Below are 19,219 nucleotides of genomic sequence, written 5' to 3' on the forward strand. Positions count from 1 at the left end.
AGTAACCATAATACCATGTAATATTATTACATGCGTTTGATCCTACGCTTAATTTGTATCTTGTAGAAAACTTCAAATCTCGTCTTTAGCACTGTTGATAACACCGACGCGTACCACTATACGATTCATGATAGTACGATAATAGCAAACATTACAATCGGTTGCCCGCGACGAGTCCCTGAGACCGAATCTGCCGGTCTAAATTTGCTTCATTACAATAATAACCGCTGTAATTTTTCCTCTCACTGATGAATTTTTTGTTGAAGTTTTTTCAAAAAAAGAGAAAGTTAAAATTTGCTATATGGACATAGCAGATATAAGTAATAATTCCCCGTACTCCAATATATATCGGCGAGTGTGGAAACACAGTGCTGCATTTTTAATAAGAGCAAGAGAAAACTGTACTGAAATTTTTCTAAACAGTGCATATGACAACGCCATGTTCTGACAGTGCAAGTTACAATGCCATGTTCTAATAGTGCAAATAGCAAAGCCAATTCAATCACAGCAACTTGCACAGATTCTTCGTTTTCCCGCTACTCTTCTTCTTCTTCTCGGGCCACTACACTACACTCGACCTAGCCAATGCAGAACACAGGACCTTGCACGGTGGTTGAAAACCTTAAGGTCTCTAGGTCGCCATTTCAGGAGATGTCCCATAGTCTGGTCCGCCCAGCAGTCACATTCGGTTAGGCCTTCTTCAATGCATCCCTGCTACTGGTGCAGCCTGACATACTGGTGCTCGGTTTCTGTCTCCAGCGCGTCGAGTTTCACGTATATTCGCTGGAATTGATAGGTGGCGTCTGGCGCCCGCTTCAGCAGCTCGAGGGCCTCCTGCTTTAACATGCTTTTGCAACCCTGGCAGCGGGCGAACAACGCAGAAATACACGCTACACTAACACAATATACTGATTTTATATATATAGCAGTGTATATATATATATGTGTTTCTATATACAAAAAATATAATATATACATATACATATGCATAAAAAATAATATACACATACAAACACACACATATATATATATATATATATATGTATATATACATATATATATATATATATGTGAGTTAGAATTAAAGTGGTTGCTGAGAATAAAAAATTGCAAGCCTGTGGCACACCGTATAACAATTTAAAGAGACATCCATAGCATACCTTCTCTATGCCATCGACTTTTTTTTCTTGTTCGAGCAACCAGTTCTCCAGCACATCGGTGTGCTTTTCAACCTTTTCAATCTCCTTCATTTGTATTTCTTGTTCCGCACTATGCTGCCAGAGAAAAAAATGTGTCATCCTTAGCTGTGCTTCGGTATATACATTAGCTTAACTCATTTACATCAGCGCTCGAATTACACGGCGCCAGTGCAGCGATTTGCCCTGATGCCCCACTCACTTGCCGTGAAGCCCCTCTCAAAATCACGTTGTTTACTGCCACTAGTGGCCGTGCCCTTTTTTAAGAGGTGATTTAATTAAAGATCAGATCAATTTACATTTTGATTAAAATCGAATAAGAGACAATTCAGAAATAGCATAGTCTTTAGTAGTATATGAATAGCAATGAACTCTATGATTACATGTTGTTTACAGTAACATACTTTCCGGCCTATCAGCATTATATTTAAACCATCACAAACTCCTGATGCTTCCAATGTGTTGACTGACTGTAGGATCTTACCTGAAATTCAACGCAAATTATTGCAAAGCACTTCCTAAATATACTGCAATAAGGAAATGTGTTAGATGCAATAGCTTTACGACCAATTCACAGCTCGGATAACAATAATAAAAATTATTGCAATATTTCAGCTGGTATTTTTTTCTGGTAAAATATGCATCGTTTAGGTACCACATGCAAATTTAGCAATGACACGTTGCAGGTGCACATGTACATACCTTTGAAAATTAGCGTTTGTGAAGCAACTGACACATCAGTATCGCTTTCAACTATGGCTGTAAAATCTTCTACGGAAGAGGCGAGATCCAGCGCAATCACATGCTTCTAAGCAACTAAGAATGTTTTAACGGTTACTGTCATGTAACATATGAACATAAACAAACAGTTCGAACTGCTTAAAGTCGCTTTTGATTAGGTAGAATTTTTTCTCATAATAACTCGCATTGCCTCTGCCCTATCATTCACATCTACAGTCGACCTCGCCTACGTTTAATCCAACGAGACTGGAGGAAAAAATTTGACTTACGCGGAAGTCGATTTTTTTCGACTTAAAAAGTACCTGCATGTTACTATTGTATCTTTGTGGTCGTGTGTAAATGTATTGTGTTGATATTAATGTTTTCAATTACACTTCACATATCTATTGAAAACCACCTACTATGCATAATTGACTTACCATACTTAACAATTACTTTTTTCATAATTAATTTTAATATAGACTAGTAATGTCAATATCACTGGTATAATTTAAACATGAACATGCGTAAGGTGTCTCAAGAGCGATAAAGCTATGTCTCCGCACACGCGGGACGACACGACACAGCAAAACGCAGCGCCGTTGTGCTGGAAAAAATACATTGATTTTGTGCATGTGCTTGTTGTCCATTGGCTGATGGTGGCGCGAGCAGAACACGCAATACAAAATAATCGCTGGCTTTCTCCGTACACGGCAACCGGCAAAAGTCAAACTGTGGCGACGAGAATTGTTATTGCGCCACAAGCACGGGAGATGAGGTTACGTCGTAATAAGCGGCGTGTATTAATTACGGCTAGATAGAGGCGATACTGAACGGATGGCGTTGGCGACAAGCCAGCGCGATATATATGAGGAGACGACGATCAGAGTCGGTGTGCTCGACGCAGCATGGGGGTAATACGAGAAAGCATGGGGGTAGTCCGGCGAAGCTGGACAGGTCGGGAGGTCGGACAACAAGCGCGGCCGCATATAAGGGGGGCCGCGCCGGGGATTCGGGGGTGCCACTGGGCGAACAAACCCGCTCATGTACGTTGCAACATATACATTCAAATAAAGACGTCTATATCATATATAATATACAAAACCTCTTCGATCATCACTGGCTACGATCACTGACCGACGAGTTAGAGTAACGACGAGATACCAGGTCTACATTTGGTGCCGGACCACAAGAACTGAGTATTCCTTTGCAACACAACGCAAGAAGACGAATCTACCGTGTATGATGCACGCGCCGAAAACTGAGTAAAGACAACGCAAGAAGAAGAAGAAGAAGAATATGATGAAGAAGAAGAGAAAGAAAGAAGAAATCAACATTGAGATGCTTGGCAGATCCGGCAGATACTTATTCGTGCTGCGGGCATACGTGAAATGCTACGATGCTGCTAATAACGCATGTAGCTAAGCCAGAACATTCTCAAGTTTACGACCTGGCTACCGTGGCAGCAAACGCAGGCATACTGTCTTACGTAACGACGCTGGGATGATGCGATGTACACCGCGCTGAAGTATTGATATGACACCGTTGGGAGGGACAACCAGAGAGCGAACAAGCAAGCAAGCAAGCAAGCTGCAGAGACAGCGAGACACTTGATAGATTACTAGAGATCGGGAACGCGCTTCAAAATTCTCAAGATCAAGCTCAACAAAGCGTTAACAAAGACGTTGTGAGTGAACCAAATTCTTGTGTCGGCATAAATAGATTTCGTTATTAAAGTTGAAGTGATAGCTTTCAAACCACTTTTAAAGGTACGAGCGTATTACTTAGCGAAATATTAAAGCACTTATCACTTCTCCACCTATAACTACCGCTGTTCCCTCCACCACACCATCAACATTCTATTATTTTATTACGTTAGCCATGACTAGTTTACCGATAGAAACGATGGCACGTGCTTTTATTGAAGGAGTTAAGCCATCACTTGACAGTGTGGTAAACTGTTTTGCTCATAGCACACGGATTTCGGAATTGCGTCGAGAAATGCCGAAATTTTCGGTGGAAGAACTCCAGGAACATAAATTTGGACCTAGCTTTATGCAATGGCAAGCGGCTTTAACATGGTTTAAAATTCAATTAAAATTATCTGATAGCGAGCTCATGAATTTTGCTATAAGCACATTGCACGGACCTGCTGCTTACTTTACGCGCCGTCTACTCACGGAGACTCCCGAAATTTATTGGACGAGTTTCTATAAAGCCCTATGCTCATGGTTTAGAGACCCGTTGCATGGGTTAATAGCAGATAGACAGTTAAACAGATTCCGTCAAAATCAACGGGAGGAAATACGAACTTATACAGATCGTCTAATACGTCTAGCGGAAATAGCGATTCCCCCACACCAAATGAATCAGGAATTAATTCAGAAACGCCTTACGGACATATTTTGTAGACGGACTGAACAGCGTAGCTATACAGAAGCTATTATTGTCACATAAAGTATGCAAATTACAGGACGCAATTGATTTAGCTGTGAGACAATCAGTTTTGGAACGAGAACTTTCGATACGCAAGATGCAGACCACTACAGGCACTAATGAGATTAGACGTAAGGCTGAGATAGGCAGAGACATGCTTCATAAAAACGTTCTACGGTTACGTTCACAGGGCGAATCGCGACCGTACAGAACACTGGGTCACTTCGCTTATGAATGCCGATGTATACGCAATCATCACGTTCATAGTGACAAATTCGGGTTAAGCGTACTGTCACCCACGGTTGATAGATCGTTCACCGCAACGCCATGCTGCGACATTCGAGTATATATCCGGGATTACACTTACGGCACTAATAGATACGGGATCTGACTGTACTCTTTTAGATGAAGCGGTTTGGCAAAGACTGCCAGAGCGTGTTACAGATACTGCGAATTTCGGTAGTGCAGTTAAAGCGGACTTGCAATCGGTCACAGGGCAGCGTTTATAAGTTAAAAAAAGCGTCACCATACCCATTACAATAGGCAGAGTTACGTCTAAATGTACCATGTATATTATCAATGGGTTACCATCACAAGTGATTATAGGCGCGGATTTTTTCAAGCTTATAAAAGCAAGCATCGATTTTGAAAACGCATGTCTGTCAATAGGAAATAGTGTTATTCCTATATACGACTAAGTCAGTGACGTGTCACTACACCACTGACTACTAGTACTTGTAGTACTACGGCAGACTATAGTCATTACACTATCACTACGTTTGAAGGGTTTACCCACCTTAGTTAGTGTGAAAAGTCTAGACACAGCTTAGCGAGTAGAAGTTATTCTACTCGCTAATCTGTGGTCGGTGGTGCTTGGCAACACCAAAGATTACTCGCAGCTAGGGCCTGCATACCTCCCAAAGTGACGCGTCGTCGACTGACCAATCGGAGTGCTCGCAGCTCCTCCAAAAGTGATGCGTCGTCGAGCGACCAATCGGAGCGCTCGCAGCTCAAGCACTAAAGCTGATGCAATGTTTTGTGGTTGCATTATTTAAGCTGGCTATCGTGAGTGGATGCATAGTCACTGGTAAGGGTTAGGGTTAGGGTTAGGGTTAGGGTTAGGGTTTAGCTTTATATTTATCAGCTTTAGTGCCTGAGTTGCGAGCGCTCCGATTGGTCGGTCAACGACGCATCAATTTGCGAAGTATGCAGGCCCTAGCTGCGTGTCCAAGGAACTATATTATTGTAACATATCATGTGTATAATAATATAGCTCTTTGGGCAACACTACTCTGCAGTCTAAAGCTGTAATTTGTAAACAAACATCGCACGATACGGTAAACTGTTTAACACACACTTACGCATAGCATGTACTTCGGTGATGATCGGTGCAATTTATGCAATAACAATATGAAAGAGAAATTGGAACATAGGATATAAGGACAGCAAACAAATGAAGACTGGGGAGGGGACTACACAGGGTTACTCAAACCAGCAGTAGAATATGTACGAAAGATATTGTCAATTCGAAGTATTAATATCTAAAGAACTGGAGGTAGACATAATTTCCTGTTTCTTTAAATAATTCCCGCACCTGCATTAGAGTGCCTTGTGAACGACAAGAGAAGGACCTAAGAATAAGATACAAGATAGAAACACACGCTAGATGGCGCGTCGGATGCGGGATGCTCTGTTCATTCGAAGTTTCACCATTCGAAGTTACATTCATCATTTGGAGTTTTATCATTTGGAAGTTGGTAAATTGATTTAAACTTTCACCTCATAGGAGGAGCTATTCGCGCGCACGTAAGTTCATTTGGAAAGCTGTAAGTTGGGTTGGAAGTGAATAAGCTGATTCTTTGTTATGTAAATCAATTGAGACTTTTGTAAATTCATTTGAGAGTAGGTAATGTGATTACGAAGTAAGTAAAACTGTTTGCAGGTATGTAAATAAAAATATATACATAATATACAAACATGCATATATAAATAAAATGTATTTTTTGTAAATTGATTCTCAAACATGTAAATAAATTGTAGTTTTTATAAATTGATTTGTAGATACATGACTAATATGTGACTCGATTTGTCCTTTCGTAAATTGATTTAAGATTTTACAAATTAATTTATAATCTTGTAATTTGTTTCGTAAGCATGTAACTAAATTGTAACTTTTGGTGATAAGATCGACCCAGACACTTGTCTATAACGACGCTGACGACGGATTCGTACTGTTTTAACTTCAACCAACTTTATTTTCCCGCTTCATGGTAGCAGCCATCTTTTTCACCATATTGGTAGCAGAGGGTAGTTCTCAAGAACTTTAGGCGTCATGGAGGGTGTAGATTCGTCAGAAACTCCAGGTAATGTGGTTGGGACTGGGCCAGACATTTCGCAAATGAAACAACAAAAATCCGCTGTGAAATGTGCTTTCACCAAATCGAGGCACAAGCTTATAGAGCCGCTTGTTGATCAAGTCCTACCCAGTCGTCGAGAGGTAAGGTCAGCATGCAATGCCTTAGACGAAGCACAAGAAAATACTATGAAAGCAATCTACCAGCTATGGTCGGTTTTCAAGCAGCAGACCGATATAGCCAATCTTGACAAAGCAACTGGCGAGCTAGAGACATTAGAGAAGGAGTATTCCGAAGCACGTCAGCATGCACATGACTATCTGGAGTCGCGCAAGGATGATGCATCGTCGAAGGCGAGTGTCGCCGCATCATCCTCAAGGCAGAGTGTCACATCGTCTGAAAGGCTGAGTGTCTCGTCGCCCGCCCAACATCCTGGTTCCGCTGACCATAGGCCTACTGTAACATTCTAAGACCAGCAATTGAGTGGCGTACCGAATGTTCAACAACCGGGCGTCGACGCAGACTACAGTGGTTCGGTACAGAATTTTGAACAGCAGCCACCAGCAACGGTATCGATCGGACGCGATCTCTGCAAGCTGCTTAAGCGCATGTCGATCCCCGTATTTTCTGAAGATAAACGACAGTATGAAGGCTGAAAAGCAGCATTCTTGTCTTGCATCGACCAGGCTCCAGCCACGCCGGAGTATAAGCTTTTACAGTTACGACAATACGTATCGGGTGAGGTGCTTCAAGTCATTGAGAATTTGGGTCACTCCGCTGTGGCCTACGAAGTTGTGAAAGAACGCTTGGATCGAAAGTTTGACGGTCACCGTCGCTAAATCGCGATTCATCTCGAATATCTAGAAAATTTCCGACCAGTGCGCGCCGACCAGCCTCGTGACATAGAAAAGATGGCGGACTTGCTCGATATCGCTGTCGTCAACCTGACAGACGCAGGTCGTATCGCCAAACTCGGTAACGGATCATTGTACAGAAAACTTCAGACGAAGCTGACTGAGCCGATGTTAGCGCGTTACCATCGCTGGGTTTTCGAATGCCGCAAACCTGAATCTGTCGAAACGCTATCATCGCTCATGAGACGATTTCCGGATTGACTGACAATAAAAAGTGAGGCTACGTAGCACCGATAAAATCGAAAGCGATTTACTATCATGCTCACTTCACCACAAACAGTGATAGGATCAACAATAGTAATCGACGTAGAGCGTGTCCAGTTTGTTGTGCGTTCCACGGCATATTGACTTGCGATAAGTTCAAAGAGATGGACATACAGCCGAGCTGGGATGCTGCTAAGCAGCACGGCTTGTGTTTCCGATGTTTAGGAGACACACATCGCAGCAACAACTGTAACCGTAGTCGGACGTGCGGTATCGACAGCTGCAAATTAACGCACCACAGACTGCTACATCGCCAATTCTCCACCACAACACCGAAGGTTGCGTTTACATCGACGTCACGGAATCGTCTTTGCCCGAGCAGCCAGAAGAAGCACCTCTCACGGAGAGGGAGCAGACTCACACCACAGTGGTGTCCGATGTGACGCAGCCTGCCGTGGACTAAGTAACTCTTCGTACCGTTCCAGTAATACTGAAACACGGATATAAAAAGTTACGCGCAGACGCCCTACTTAACGACTGAAGCACAAAGACATATATCAATGCTGACATTGCTGCTGAGCTAGGCTTACAGGGAACACTCACTAAGGTGAAGGTCAGTGTTCTGAACGGCCAGGTCGAAACTTTCAAAACGATGCCAGTTCGCTTGCGATTAGAGAGTGTCACAACGCCAACGGTCGACTTGGAAATCTGCGCGTTCACGACAGAGCGAGTAACTGGAAATATGCGAACCGTAGACTGGCGACAAAATGCTGCTAAATTGCCGCACTTGAAAGACATTGATTTTCCGCGCCTCGGCAAACGACTAATCTTCGATATTCTGATCGGAATCGATTATGCAGATCCCCACGCATCCCGGAGAGAAGTTACGGGAAAACCGAAGCAGCCTATGGCTAGATTGACACCGTTGGAGTGGACATGTGTCGGCTGTCCGAATGATCGGTCTGCCGAGACACGAACGAACTTTGTCTACACGTACTGGTCACATGGTAATGTCAACTCAATTATTGATGATGTAAACACTACGTTTCGACAGTTTTGGCAGCTTGAAAATTGCGGAGAGGAAACTCGATCAGCTTTGAGTATTAGCGACCGAGTCGCTTTGAAAACGATCAGCGAATCTTTAGACTACAAAGATGGCCGATACCACGTAGCCATTCCGTGGAAGCAAGATGACCCTGAGCTGCTGACTGACAATCGTAAAATGGCAGTATATCGACTCGTAAGCACCGAAAAGCGATTGCTACGGCAACCAGACATTGCAAAATCGTACACCGAGACATTCGCTATGTACCTCAAAAAAGGCTTTACATCAGAAAGATTCACCATTCGGAGGCCAGTCCGGAAAAGACATGGTACCTGCCTCACTTCGCTGTCGTACGTCCCGACAAATCGACAACAAAGACGCGTATCGTCTTTGATGCAGCTGCTCGGTCGGACGGCGTCTCACTGAACGATACGATACTGCAAGGTCCTAAACTGCAACATGACTTGATGAATGTGTTACTGCGCTTTCGTAAAGCTCCGATTGCCTTGGCTTGTGACATCGCCAAGATGTACTTGAATGTTGGACTTGCTCTTGCGGATCGTCGGTTCCACCGGTTCTTGTGGCGTGACTTGGACCAAATGAGAGAACCAGATGAGTATGAGTTTACACGCGTTGTGTTCGGGTTGAACTCCTCCCCATTTTAAGCGCAGTATGTCGCACAGGAAAACGCCAGGAAAAACGAAACAAATATCCTCGGGCTGCAGAGACGGTGCTAAAATCGACATATATGGATGACAGTATGGACTCTGTAGACTCTGAAGCAGACGCAATTGAACTGTGCAGTCAGCTGTCACAGTTGTGGAGCCTCGCCGGCATGCGTGCCCGAAAATGGCTCTCAAACTCGCACGTAGTACTCGATAGCATCCCACCGGACGATAGAGCGACAGAGATCGATCTCAACGCAGGGCATTTACAGTCTGTCAAAACACTGGGTGTGCTATGGGAGTCCAAATGTGACATGTTTGGATTAAAACCCAGCCCACCTGACAGCGAATTTCGATTCACCAAGAGAAACGTGCTTAGTAAAGTAGCGACAATATTCGACCTGCTTGGATTCCTTCCGCCGTATGTTATCTGAGCTAAAATCCTCATACAAGAAATATGGGAGTCCGGCTACGACTGGGACCACCCAATAGACGAAGCGTTGACAAACAAAGCAAAGCAGTGGTTTTGTAAACTTGTTGAACTAAGTGAGGTAAAAATACCCAGGTGCCTGCGCCTGGGTAGTAATCAACTAGTTGCCTCTGTTGATTTGCATGCATTCGGCGATGCATCAGAGGATGCTTACGGCTCAGTCATATACGCTCGCTACATGTATCAAAGCGGAGACGTATCATGCCGGATAGTAGCGTCTGAAACTCACGTCGCTCCACTCTCAGCCATGAGTATTCCACAACTGGAATTAATGGCGGCCGTTCTGAGTGTGAAACTTGAACGGCATATCACTGGTGCACTCGACGTTCCGATTGAACAGTGCACATTCTGGACCGACAGCATGAATGCGCTATGGTGGATACGAAACTGCAGTCGAGCGTTCAAACCATTCGTAGCGAATCGAGTCAGTTTCATACAAGGCGAAACCAATCCCAGACAGTGGAGACACGTACCTACTGACCAGAACCCTGCCGATCTTGCGTCCAGGGATTGGCAGTATCGAAGCTGGCAGACCGCGACATCTGGTGGTCAGGACCAGAGTTCCTGCTTCAAAATAGCGACTTCTGGCCGATAAAGCCAACTCGAAGACATTGCAACGGACTGCGAGATAAAAACAAAGCATAAGACTTGTGTCGCTAATACGCTATCGCATAACGAGAAACCGAATAGTGATGGCGATCGTAGCGTTGCAAACACTGAATGACGTCTGAACCCAACCCGTTTCTCTAGCTGGCTGCGACTGAAACAACAGACAGCGCTAGTTCTGCAGTTTATCGAAAACTGTCGCCTGCCGAAGGAATTGCGCCGAACGGGACCTCTTTCGCCAGCAGAGTTATCGGACGCCGAATTCCGAATTCTACGCGACGCACAGAGAGAAGGATTCCCGGAAGAAATTCGCACTTTGGCAGCCAATCGACCGTTGCCTACCCGGAGCAGCATACTCGGGTTATCCTCGAAACGTGGTGACGATCGCATAATGCGAATGTACGGCAGATTAAAATACGCGGAATTTCTGCCCTATGATGTGCGTCACTCATTCATATTGCCACGTAAGCATTGGGTCACACAACTCGTGGTTAGGCATTACCACACTCTCGGTTTCAACACGAGTGGAACCAATCATACATTGGCCGAAATATCCACGCGATACTGGATCACCGCGGGCCGAGAAGCAATTCGAGAATGCGAGAAAGAATGTGCCGAATGCACATTGCGTAAATCGAAAGCGGGATATCAGATAATGGCGCCTTTACCAGGCATGCGTCTACGATGCTCATTGCGGGCGTTCTCTCGGTCAGCTGTTGACTATGGTGGACCATTTATCACCACACAAGGACGAGGAAATGTGCGTGCGAAACGTTACCTATACCTCTTGACATGTATGGAATCGCGCGCGGTCCATCTCGAGATGGCCTACAGTCTTGAAACGGATGGTTTCTTGAATGCGTTTTTTTGCATGGTCAACCGGCGAGGACTTTCCGAAGAAATGAGTTCCGACAACGGAACCAACTTTGTAGGAGCATGTAACGAACTACGAAGTTTAGTAGCACAGATCGACCATGAGAAAGTTCAGACCGCCACAGGCGCAGTCAAATGGCATTATAACCCGCCCTGACACCACATTTCGGAGGTGTCCACGAGACGATGATTAAATCTGCCAAGCGAGCGATACACGCGATACTTCAAAACGCAGACATCAACGATGAGGAGCTGTTGACAGCTTTCACCGGAGCTGAAGCGTTACTCAACTCACGACCACTGACGTATCAGACAGCGCATCCTGCTGACGACACGCCACTAACTCCGAACCACTTCTTGGACGGGCAAGTTGGTGGAAAATTTGCGCCAGAGTCTGTCGACACGACTCCATTTAACGTGCGAAAACGGTGGCGTCGCGTGCAGGAACTAGGGAACCACTTCTGGCATCGCTGGATGCGGGAGTGGCTACCATGTTTAAGTGCGAGGAAGAAGTGGTGCCATCCTCAGACCGACTTCAAAGTAGGTGACGTGGTTCTAGCGATCTCACCCGACACTCCGAGAGGACAGTGGCCTCTTGGAAGAATCATCAACGTTCACCCGAAAAGGACGGCCACGTGCGTGTCGCAACGGTTCGAGCGGGCAAAAGCGTTTATGTCCCCTCGATTTCGAGGTTATGCCCAGTCGAATGCAGCTAAGCAGTCAAATCAATAGGCTACTTGCGACATCCGAATTGTGTAGGGTTGCTGGGGAGAGCCAAGCGCCCTCAGCGAAGAACCGCGAAAGTTCATTATGGTAAGCAAGTCAGCCCAGAGGAAAGCTGTCATGATTCACCTAACTATAAAATTTTAGTTGTCGATTAGTTTGAGCAAATGGGTTGCAGGATCTCTCCAGTGAGCCAATTTTATGTGTCTGGCAATTGTGTTTTGAGCTGTTTGTAAGGGTTTCCGTGTAGTCTGTTGACTGTACACCATGTTAAGACTGCGTATCCTAGATAGGGGTAAACCAGAGAATAACATATAGTAGTAAGCAAATCTTGTGGAATATAGTGTTTAAGTTTAGATGTAATACCGGTTTATCTTGCAATTTTTGTCGAAATATAGGTAAAGTGATTCTTCCATGTAAGACGATTAGCAATGAATATTTCTAGATACTTTATAGTGGATGTCGAAGGGAGATAGTGATTTCCCATTTTAACGCTAAAGTTGTTGTTCTGTTTCTTTGAATTTAGAAAGAATCATAAACTTAGTTGCTATCGGGAGGCTTATTATGATACTTGCATATAATTACCATTGTAATTAATTTCATGTGACACATGTAGGCTACCGAGCAATCAGTTTGTTCATACTTGAGGCGTCGGTAAACTGTATTAGTTGTCATCAGAACTCAGCACCTATCAAAACCTGTTATTTTCAACTTTTGTTTCTCGATAAGCAAGCATATCGAGGAGAGGGAGTATGGTTTGAATGGAATTTTGTGTGGTTGGTTGCTTGTCATTTAGTAGGTGCTGCCCTCTATCATTTGGACAGCTAAGGCTTTATTGTTCTGTGATTGGTTGCTGGTGATTGGTGGTTAAAAAAAATGGCTGCTCCCATGAAGCGGGAAAATACAGTTGGTGGAAGTTAAAACAGTACGAATCCGTCGTCATCGTCGTTATAGACAAGTGTCTGGCTCGATCTTATCACCAAGTATATTGTAATTCATCCTGTCGTATAGTCTTGATATTGTACCGATGTTTAAAATGAGCGAAGTCTGATGTTATCTCTGGTAACTTAATTTCTATATAGTGACTTCTGATATTTTCTGAATGCTTTGTATTTAGTAATCTTGATGATTATCTTTCAGTTAATCGTTAAGTGTACGTCTTACGCATTAAAGACAATATTACCCGTCAATGAGCCGTCTCCGTGTTTACGGTAATTTCGGGACAGCTATAACATTTATTTATTTATTCATTCATTTATTCATACTTTTATTATTTAATTTATTTATTTATCACTTGTTGTGATATCACAAGTACTTAATGAATTGCCGGTATGAAATTAATATGTATTTTTCAAATAAATGAATGATAGACTTTCGTGTAATTAAAAAAAAAATTCTACATGCTATATATATTTGTCTTGGATTATGTTTTAATAATGAAGTACTTGCACACTTTACATGGCAGCGATCTACTTGTAATCAAATAAATCTTTTACTGCAATGCCGTTGCCATAGCGATGCAAATAGAGTTGCTCTAGAATTTCGCATGGGACCCGGTCGGTCTCCTTTCCTGCTTTCATCTGCCATTGCTAACCGTAATAATTTAAAAGTTAGAAATGTTAGAATAGTGAGCGCGTGATCTACTAGCGCCACCTAGCGAGTGCATTGTGTATTAATAGAGACATTCTATAACACTATATAGCTACAGTCGTACTTCGTTGCTACGTACCCTGTTTATAACGTTTACACCGTTACAATTTACACATCTCCAAGTCCCGAATTTGTGCATTATTCCATTTGCCAGTATCGTTTACAACGTACACCGTTATAACGTAAACTTCAATACAACGTTTAAATATTTACTGGAAAAATGCATACTAGCCTTCGTTACAACGTACGGGACGCTCTTCTTGGGTGTGTGGCCAGTAAATTAAGTGACAAAGCAGACGAAGATTACTGCCTTTTCAAGTTGTAAGTAAACGAACTGATTCAGTGGCATCAGCAACATTTAAACTTATCCATGACATTTGCGAAATTACCGCGGGCTCTTTCATTTCGTTGAGTGCAAGTAACGCGAACAAAAGACGGGTGTCTTTACTACATTGTTTTATTTTACTCCAAGTTGACAAATTTGTTACAGGTGTTATCTTTAAACTTTCATGTTTTAATTCTTGCGTTAGCGTTTATTTTATGGGAATTGGTTACAACGAACTATCGTTATAACGTACTGATTCTTAAAGTCCCTGAAGGTACGTTGTAACGAAGTTCGACTGTATATTAAGCCAGCACGTATGTGTCAGTTTACTGCGAACCATACATACAAAAACCATTAATCTGTGTGTAAAAAATAGGGTCAAATGTAGCAGCTATGTGTGTAGTCATTACGAAACCTTTCTCCACTTCATGTATCTTTTCTTCAGATGCGATTTTACAGCCATATCGTGTGGAGATGTAAGGTATGAAACAATACGGGTCGAGCAAGCATGAACAAATGCTGTTTGCGTCTCAGGCCGCTATCAACTTTTTGTTCTTTGTTTGCAGACATGTTTAGGGTTTGATTACACACCTATCCTTATAATCCTAACCCTTATTATACCCTTGTAGCGTCTCAGGATGGTTCTCATTAAATGCCATTTTGTTTAGTTCCTAAAATTGTGGAGGGATAAATCTGAGTATTTGTTCCTTTTTGGCGGTTTGATGATTTTTTGATAACGTTATGTATATTCATGATGTGTTGTTATATGTTGTCGAATCATGCACTATATTATATGCATGTCATTGGTCACGTGAGGTAAACGACCAATGGGGGTTCGACACGCTCAGGTGGCTGGACATTTTGGTTTTTTGGACACGTCAAGTGTGAGGTGGATAGTGGCAGCTGAACCACGTAGCTGCACAACGAATTCAACTTAATGGCTGCGCCGAAACTACGGGCTAACAGATAGCTGCAACGGCTGGTGGCGTGCAACAGTGAGTCGGGAGTGAATAGCCTGACTTATGAAGAGGATTTGATTTGAGCAACAAACCCGGGCATAAAGGATTTGTGCCCGCCGTCTCGACGTCCGGCAGCTTACAGGTACAGCTCACCTCCACGCCGCTCAGCCTTGTTCCTGGTCGACTTTCCGATAAACCGTTTTGCGAAGGACTGTTTTGCCATCCCGGTCATTCTACTCACCGTGACCGGCGTCAGCTGCATCGTCACCAGACGATTTCAACGACTTGGGACTAGTTACTCTATAGCATATTACTATTATTAGCTAAAACTGCGGCGGCCTTCCGCATTATAAACAGAGCCATTTTTTGTTTGGTACTAGTTACTCTGTAGCATATTTGCTAAAACTTTTGAGTGACCGCACAAGAATAACTTAAGCAAGAACAAGTGGTAATTTCTAGTAGGTTTATTAATTACAGCAGGACTATCCAGAAATTACTTTTGCGCAAAATAAACTAAAATCACAAAACAAATGTAAATCCCAGAACAAAAAAATGGCTCTGTTTATAATGCGGGAGGTCGCCGCAGTTTTAGCGAATATGCTACGGAGTAACTAGTCCCAGTCGTTGAAATCGTCCGGTGACGATGCAGTGGTCGCCGGTCACGGTGAGTAGAATGACCGGGATGGAAAAACAGCCCTCCGCAAAACGGTTTATCAGAAAGTCGACCAGGAACAAGGCCTGTAGCGGTGAGAGGTGAGCTGTACCTGTAAGCTGCCGGACGTCGAGACGGCGGGCACAAATCCTTATGCCCGGTTTGTTGCTCAAATCAAATCTCTCTCAATAAGTACAGGCTATTCACCCCGACTCCACTGTTGCACGCCAACCAGCCGTTGCAGCTATCTGTTAGCCCGTAGTTTCGGCGCAGCCATTAAGTTGAATTCGTTGTGCAGCTACGTGGTTCAGCTGTAACGTGTTTTACACAGGTTCATTGAATTAGTCGAGTGGAGATAGACTGGTAGTTGTTTTAGTCATAGTCCAGCTAGACAGCCTCGCTCAACCAGATGCGCGGCTGCATTGATGTATTGGGAATAATGGCAGACGTGGTTAGGTTAGGCAGTTTCTAGGGTGATTGTGAAATGAGGGAACGGTTGAAACTGACAGACGAGACCGGTACATGTGCGGGCAGTGTGTTTGTAGGAGTTTGGGGGGATATATATAGAGAGAGAGATGTAAGAGGGGGGAGATTGGGTCTGGTGCTGGTCGCGAGAGCACATGCGCGTCTGCGCGTGTGCGCGTGTCTTTGTCTGTTTGTGCGATGAGATGGCTACACAGTGTACGACATTAAAAGTTATACAGTTTACCACACAAGTTCTGGATTTGGATCTTCTTCATCATTTCGACATCAACGCTCATTAAAACGTTACACAGCTGCCACTATCCACCTCACACTTGACGTGTCCAAAAAACCAAAATGTCCAGCCACCTGAGCGTGTCGAACCCCATTGGTCGTTTACCTCAGTGACAATGGCATGCATAATATATAGTTGCCATGGATTCGACAACATATAACAACACAATCATGATATATACATAACGTTATCAAAAAAATCATCAAACCGCCAAAAAGGAACAAATACTCAGATTTATCCCTCCACAATTTTAGGAACAAAACAAAATGGCATTTAATGAGAACCATCCTGAGACGCTACATTTAACCCCCTCCTAGTGAGCAAGTAATCGAGCACTAATTAATTGAGAACGACACAAATACATACGTATTCGAAAGATAAGAGTACTATCGACAATCTTTGAATTTGTTAGGCCAGTGGACCTGTCGGCCTGACCTGGTTTGTCGGACCGGCGGAGTGGTCGTGTCAGAACGTAGCGCTGATGCAGCGTTAAATTGCGTTCCTGCAGCGCTAGCGGGCGGTTTCGTCCCTGCATCGCCTGCAGGCGTGAGCTCCCACATCGACTGCCGGCGGATTATGACTCGCAGGCGCGTGGCCCACAGGCATATCGCTATCGACGCGCTCTTCCCTGTACGCGACCTTTAGTCGGTCCACACTGACTTGCTCGCGTTTTCCCCGTATTTCGAGGGTGAAAAACTTTTTGTTCCGCTTTAGGACTTTGAACGGTCCTTTGTACGGTTGCTGTAACGGTTTGCGTACCGTGTCATCGCGGATGAAGACGTGCGAACTTTGAAAGAGATCCTTCGGGATGTAAGTGGCCCTTGTCAGCCCGTGTTGGGTGAGCTTGCATTTTCCCATGTGGTGTCTCAAGCGGGAAACATAATCACAAGGATCAAGGTCAGTTTGTACTGGAGCAATGAATTGTCCCGGCAGGCGCAGAGTTTGGCCAAGACAAGTTCAGCTGGGGAGCAGTCTAAATCCTCTTTACCGTGTGGGCGTACACCAAGGAGCGTTAGCGCCAAGTGCTCACTCCAGTGTTGCGGGTTCATGCGCTTTGAGAGCTGATTTCAATTGTCGGTGAAATCTCTCTACCATCCCGTTTGCGGCAGGATGATAAGACGTAGTTCGGACACGAGTGGTCCCCAAGAGTTTGGTTAGCTCGTGAAATAGGCGAGACTCAAATTGTCGGCCACGGTCGGTGGTGATGGTGTCGGGTGCTCCAAACACGGATATCCACCTATCAACGAACGCTCGCGCGACTGTTTCAGTCGAGTCTGGTCGGTATCGGAATAAGCTTCCGGCCAGTCGTGTGTATCGGTCCACACAGGTCAACAGGTAAGTGCTACCGTTTGACGTGGGCAGCGGACCAACTAGGTCAATGTGCACATGCGCAAATCGCGCATCGGGCGCACTGAATGTGCCCAGCGGTGCCTTCGTGTGTCGAAATATTTTCGACTTTTGGCATGACGTGCATTGTTGGGCCCATCTCCGGACATCTTTGTTCATGCCGGGCCACACGAAACGAGAGGTGATGGCTTTCACGGACGCGCGTACCCCAGGGTGTGATAACCCATGTACTGAGTTGAACACAGCGCGACGGTGTGCAGACGGTATGACAGGCCGGGTTGTATCGCCTGATACGTCGCAAAAAATATCACCACCGGTATAAAATCAATGGGTACTTTGCGGAGCACCAAACCAGTGGGTCGGTCAGAATCAAGCAGAGACTGCAATTCAGCATCGTCTTGCTGAGCGATGGCGATCTCCCCGAAATCGACTCGAGTGTCGGTATGCAATGCATGCAAGGTGTTCAGTTCGGGTCTCGATAGGATAGCAACGACATTGTCGGTGCCCTTTACATGACGTAAATCAGCTCGTAAAACTGCGATTATGTAATCGAGATGCCGGATTCTGGCGGGCTGTGGCAATCGGCCTAGCGCGAAATGAGTGGATCAGCGGCTTTGTGTCCGTGTATACACAGAATATGCGTCCATCAAGCATGTACCGGAAATGCTTGATAGCTAAGTACACGGCAAGAAGTTCGCGGCCAAATGTACTGTAGCGCGTCTCAGCGGGCAACAATTTGCGTGAAAAGAAACGCGATCGGCTGCAAGCGTTATCCGTGAGTTGTTGCACAACTCCGCCTATAAGCCGCGATCAGATGCGTCTACCATGAACTGAGCGGCGCGTTAGTGTTGGGTATGCGAGTAGGAGTGGCGCGCGCCAACTGCTCTTTGATCGCATGGAATGCTGCGTCGCATTCCGGTGTCCAATCGAGAGCTTTCCTCGAACGCTTGCTGTGCTTACCGAGGAGATCCGTGAGAGGCATAAGCCGTCTTGCGCAGTCGGGGATAAATCTCCGATAGAAATTGACGAGGCCCAAGAATCCTCTTAGGCGCTTGAGGGATGTGGGGACCTCGCAATCGCGGATAGCGACTACCTTATCCGGCAGAGGGCTAATGCCGTCCTGATCAATGTGGTGGCCGAGGAAATCGAGTTCAGTCAAACCGAATGAGCACTTATTCGGGTTCACCACGACACCGTATTGTTGTAAGCGGGTGAACAGCAAGCGCAAATGCTGCTCGTGCTGCTGCATGTTGTCTGATGCGACCAGCAAGTCGTCTATATACGCGTAGACAAACGGCAATCC

At 44.7% G+C, this 19,219-nt stretch overlaps 2 protein-coding genes across 2 annotated transcripts; one reads left to right on the forward strand and one right to left on the reverse strand.

The window, feature by feature from the left end:
- Positions 1–714: 714 nt before the first annotated feature.
- Positions 715–2,381, reverse strand: LOC106816194 (BAG family molecular chaperone regulator 1-like). Its single transcript, XM_014820757.1, has 5 exons — positions 2,357–2,381; positions 1,899–1,967; positions 1,601–1,680; positions 1,161–1,274; positions 715–858 (listed from the first exon to the last, which is right to left on the reverse strand). The coding sequence occupies exons 1-5, from the start codon at positions 2,379–2,381 to the stop codon at positions 715–717; spliced, it is 432 nt and encodes a 143-aa protein (XP_014676243.1).
- A 7,236-nt stretch (positions 2,382–9,617) lies between these two features.
- On the forward strand, positions 9,618–9,968 carry LOC106816195. The gene has a single exon (XM_014820758.1). The coding sequence runs from the start codon at positions 9,618–9,620 to the stop codon at positions 9,966–9,968; it is 351 nt and encodes a 116-aa protein (XP_014676244.1).
- Positions 9,969–19,219: the final 9,251 nt, after the last annotated feature.

This window comes from Priapulus caudatus, unplaced genomic scaffold (genome assembly GCF_000485595.1).
Source record: "Priapulus caudatus unplaced genomic scaffold, Priapulus_caudatus-5.0.1 Scaffold1310, whole genome shotgun sequence".
NCBI classification, from domain to species: domain Eukaryota; kingdom Metazoa; phylum Priapulida; class Priapulimorpha; order Priapulimorphida; family Priapulidae; genus Priapulus; species Priapulus caudatus.